General features: G+C 35.7%; 1 protein-coding gene across 1 annotated transcript in view; it reads right to left on the bottom strand.

Moving 5' to 3' along the window:
- Window positions 1-296: 296 nt before the first annotated feature.
- Window positions 297-5,273, bottom strand: part of LOC129923124 (uncharacterized) — a 5,146-nt gene continuing 169 nt past the window's right edge. Inside the window, exon 2 of the mRNA XM_056012714.1 lies at window positions 297-2,618. Coding sequence (XP_055868689.1) covers window positions 769-2,618 — 1,850 coding nt within the window. The 3' untranslated portion in view covers window positions 297-768. The remainder of the gene's footprint in view (window positions 2,619-5,273) is intronic.

Raw genomic sequence — 5,273 nt, 5'->3', positions numbered from 1 at the left:
AGATCAATTTTTCAAAGCAACTATAATTAATGGACTTCATCTAATTCTAAAACAACAAATTCATTCATACATTCACTTGCGATTTTTTTTATATTCATAAGCTTAGTATTATTTTGGACCAATGTCTACAACGGCTGATAAGAGAAATCAGGTATAAACATCAGGAGAAAACACGACCCCTTAACTCAAGAAAACATTAAGAACAGACATAAAAGAGACAGTGAGATTCATAACAAACGAATATTCACAATTGATTACAGTAACACCTTTCATTACAACTTTTAACAAATCATAAAAATTTTTAAAAATCATTTCAATGTTTATTTCTGCGATTATTTTTGTGTGTGAAATTGTATATTCGAAAATGTCAGGTACTTAAAATAGCTAGTCCTATAAAAATACACAGGTCTTGGGTAAAAGACTCGTAAATAAAGTGCTGTAAATGTGTAGTTTCACACGCTTGTTTCAGGTCTTTCCTTTCTATAGCCTCTATCGGGTTATGTCCCAACTACCCGTACTTTTGTGCAGAATTTTTTTTTCTCTATCAGGTGCACTTAAGATCACAGCCTAATAATGTCATTTTAATTTAAAAAGAGAATAGAAAAATGCAAAAGATATCAAAGGAAAAAGTTCTTCCTGCTTAATTTACTAGCTCTAGTTTTAAATCAAAGAAAGGAAACGCGTCCGAGCAATATCGACCATATTGAAAAGAAATCAGCAAAATGCAAAACACATATACAGAAAATTACAGTTTCGGCCAATAAATTTTTAGTCCAAGAGGAGGTAGCGATTTAAAATACATGGTACAAATGTGGAGCTTTGTATATAGTACTTGTAGTAAACGTACTTTATTTTTAGGAAGCCTTGAAAACTCTTCATTCTATAGTCATTTTCATGTTTAGTGGATCTCACTCCGTAGATATATAGTTTATTCATGAAAATGACCACACCATGAAGAGGCCAGTCTATGAGCCAAAGCCTTTTTAGAAGTTGAAAATCTATACTACCAGAAGTTGACGGAACAATTTTCCATAAATACCCACTACACTGCAAGATGTAGGTGTTGGTCTCATCTTTGAAACTTGTCATTCCACTAGCTGTACAAAACAATTTACTAATAATTGGTGACCAGTTTTTATTTTGTACATCATAACAATGTATACTTGTCTGAATCTTCTTTGTGCCTGGTACTTCTTCAGAATAAAAGACAAGAATAACTTCAGCGTAGCGCATGGCATAACTAATGGGTTGATTACTAGGTAAATCTTTCAGTGTCTCCAATTTTCTTGTGGAAGAATCCAGTTTCCACAAGTTTTTCTCAAGAGGAGAAAGAATGTAAAAAGATCTTTCAACTGTCACAATAGAATAGTTTTCTTCCAATGGTAAAGACAGTTTCGCTATATTTGACCACTTTTCATTTAAAATTTGTGAAATTTCTAGCACGCGTTTATTGGTGGTGTTACCACTTTCACTTTGTAAAATACGTTTTGTAGTAAATGCGAATAAAGATGTGTCGATGGTAGCCAGCTTGAGGGTCGTCGCTTTGCTAAAACTTTTTGGAAATACAGAACACCATCTTTTTAGAGCAATTAGGTGTGATTCAATTTCAAAATCTTGCCCATTTCTTGACGTAAGCAAGACTGAGTGCACGAATTTACTGATTTTTCTATGCGTAGCATTGGCTGGCCAATACACATCTCTTTTTCCTATAAAGGCGTGGTATGACAAAGCTTTTATGATTAAATCCTTGAGTTTACAGTTTCCCTGTACGAGTGGATGTTCATTTAGTTTTTCTAAGCATTTTTCACTGACAAGAAACAACTTGACATGCTTAAACATTGCTAACAGAGTTTCTTCTCTGGTATCACTTTTGTCATTAACTGCCATCTTTAAGTCTGACTCTAATTTTCTCATTTTGTTTGCTGGCTCGGCATTGTCTTTCTTAGCATTAATTCTTTCTTCGATCTTTTCATTTGGACTGACATTTTTATCCTCCTTCTCCCATGTTTGATTCTCTGCCCAAACCAAAATGGCGTCAACCACACAGTCTTCTGACGTCGTCACCAGGTCTTGACTTTGAACTAACTTCAAAATATCATCTTTTGAAAGCTCTCCAAACTTGTCTGTACTGTAAAGAGAATTGAAATTCTCAAGAATAAAAGGCCAGACAAAGTTCTTTACTCTTTCTGAGTTACTTTTTGTTCCACTTAAATAAAGATCCATGCAATTTTCCAAGGACAATAAAGTCTTCAGATATCTAACACATTCTTTTTCCAGAAAAGGAATTTGTAAATAGTTAGCAGCTTTCATCAAGTCGATGACGTTGTCGTCAGTCAGGATGTAACATCCAATGTACATGGTCTGGTGAATTAATCTGAATGCCTCGCTAGAGATGTTTTCTAGATCCAATTGATGTATGTATTTATTTTCTTCTGGCCTTGTGTTAAATTCTGTTCTGAAGTAGCCAGAGTGAGCTGAAAGAACAAGTCTATGGCATTCGAATTTCGAGTCGCCAACAATAACGTTAATATCGAAAGGATGTTCTTTTACTAAGTATAGTCCCAGACTTTGAACAATGTCCAAAGCGAAATTGCTTTTGATGTCTGTAACTGTACGGTCTGTGAAAGAAAAATGTAATATAAACAAAGAGTAGAATTTGTCGTCTCTTGCAAATAATAGATTATATATTATAATGGCCAATGATTAAAAGGAAAAAAAGAATAAATCTATATATATAATTCTCTATTTCGCTCAACAGTTTGGACGAGCAAGAAGTAAAGCAAAGATCACTCTCTTATTTCTGCGGATAGTAACCCCACGAAAAAAACAAGAGGGGGGAGGGGGAGAACAAGTGGGTATTCGCGGGTCGCTACGGATGGCTGCGCGCTGGACTGTCAAACCCTGCCCGCTCCCATCTCCCTTCATCCTGCGAGAGGTTTGGACTAGGAAGTAAACTATCGTCAACTCTGAAGGAACATCCGAAACATGTAAAACATTTTACAAACAAACATTTTACAAACACTAAATAGCAGCACCGGACTTAACCATTGTGGGACCCTATGCGAAACGGATTTCGCGAGGCCATGTTTGGGTAGGGAAGCGGATAATAAGTAAAATTTAAGAGTTTGAATTAGAAAATAAATTCGTCTCTGCATTTTATTCATTTTTTACTACGTACAGAATTACTTAACGAGCCTTGCGTGTAGCAAAGTCATGCAGTATATCATAAAAATTATGTTTCCTACATAGATCCCGCTCACTAGCAAGAGTTACCAAATGTTTCGATCTATCTTTGAGAATTGTTGACCTCAAGTAATTCTTCATTAGTTTGAGGCGCGAGAAGCTTCTTTCACCAGCTTACACAATTACGGCTAATGCATAATGCCGTTTTTATTTATCGCGCTTAGGATTGGCGTTTTCCATATTGAATGACACCCCAAAATGACAATTTTTGTCTATATATTTCCGTATATTTTAAGGAATTTTTCGTATATTTTGCGATTTTGGGAGATTTCCTTGAGCTCCTGGTAAATCGACAGGATGGCGCGGGAAATCTATTTTAAGTTATAAAATGGTTTAATGTAATAATTTATACACCTTGAATTAGCGCGGGTTCTATGAAAGTGCAGGTCCTATGAATGTAACAACTGATGGACCTCGTGCTTTGATTGAGTAGAACAATTTTTTTTTTCTAAACTAGAGAACTATATCCCAACCATGAACTCTAAACGGTAAAATGTGTGCAAAGCTGCATAATATATCAAACATATAATTGTCTCTATTATTACAGTAATCAAGCTTATAAGGGCTAGGGGTCTTAGAGATAAGGAATTCTGTTAGTCCTTCACCTGAACAAAGATTATTTTAAAAAATTGTTTTCATAGGATTTATAAGAATAACACTCCTTCCAATATATAAAAGAAAGTAAAGTTCCCTTCTCAGGCCATGCTATCAAAATAAAAATAAATAAATGTAAATTTGGCTGAAGGCTATGTCTAGGTCTAGAGCCAACATGGCGTAGTCAGCCGTATTACCGTTATGTTATGAAAATTATATTGTCGTTCTTATGTTTACATGTGCTTGTTACCATTTTCTACTAGTCGCTGGACTCCATTAATTTAAATGCAGTGAATAGCAATTTTTTTTAGCGGAAGAGTAGCAGGCAAATTGCACTTTAGATACCTCGCAAAATGCTTTTCTTAAAGCTAAAATAACGAAATTAATGCTTGGATCCGGACCCCGCTGGAGTAGCTCACAGCGCTCCCCCAGACTCCCTGTCATTGGCTGTGAGTATTGTCTTTCCACTAATTAAAGGAAGAGAGTATATCCTAGGGTAGAAAAAATGTTTGAAAGAATGAAAGGTCAGAAAGTAATGAAGATTAATTACACACACACACAAGGGGGTAAACAAAAATCCCACCCCCACACAACGAAAAAATATGAATTGACATTTGTAGGCCGGCTTATATGGTAATTCCCGGGCCGATTTTGATACCCAGTTCGCCCCTGATATATCGGTTGTCGTTCTCATGTTTACCTGTGCTTGCAATTCGTCTGTAAGAATGTCTTCACGAAATGTTAGAGATGTGTGTTGTGCAGTCATTCTGTCTATTAAAGCCATACTAAGCGGACATGTTATTATGCCATAACTAAGTACATTTAAAGTTGTTTTTATTTTATTGAAGTTTATAAGAGTTGCTTATACTTATCGTAAATCTTATATAGATTACATCTAGATTCTAGATGTTAGATCCAGTGTTGGATCTAGATGTCCACATAATGAGCATATTAAAAAATTATTGCGCAATTTTTGCCCTGCCTAGCTGGCCGAATCAGAAAACGCATTTTTTTTTTTTTACAGCTGACGGTGTCACGGGTTCGAGACCCGATTTGAATCAAAAGATTTTTTAAATTATTTTTTTAATATTATTTTATTATATTTAAATATTAAAAAAAAAATAAAGTTCCCCTTTCAGATGTGTGATTTATGGGGCAGATGACGTAAAGGTCATCTGTTTCTGTCTCCCAGAGTTAACGAGGGTGTCATGTGGCCAGCACAACGACCAACCGCCTCTATGTTTTCACAACTAATGTCAGATACCCATAAGAGCTGGTTGGACTCAGGGGCGCCCCGGAGATCCCTAAATCAAAAATCCCATTCTTCAACAGGTTTCGAACCTGGTACTCTCCGGTTAAAAATCCAAGCGCTTTACCACTCAGCCACCGCGCCTCCATATTTTAGTTAAACTTATGAAAATACCAGTTGTATTACC

This window comes from Biomphalaria glabrata, chromosome 15 (genome assembly GCF_947242115.1).
Source record: "Biomphalaria glabrata chromosome 15, xgBioGlab47.1, whole genome shotgun sequence".
NCBI classification, from domain to species: Eukaryota; Metazoa; Mollusca; class Gastropoda; family Planorbidae; genus Biomphalaria; species Biomphalaria glabrata.
The sequence above is the reverse complement of the archived record's forward strand: the minus strand, read 5'-3'. Positions and strand labels throughout refer to the sequence as shown.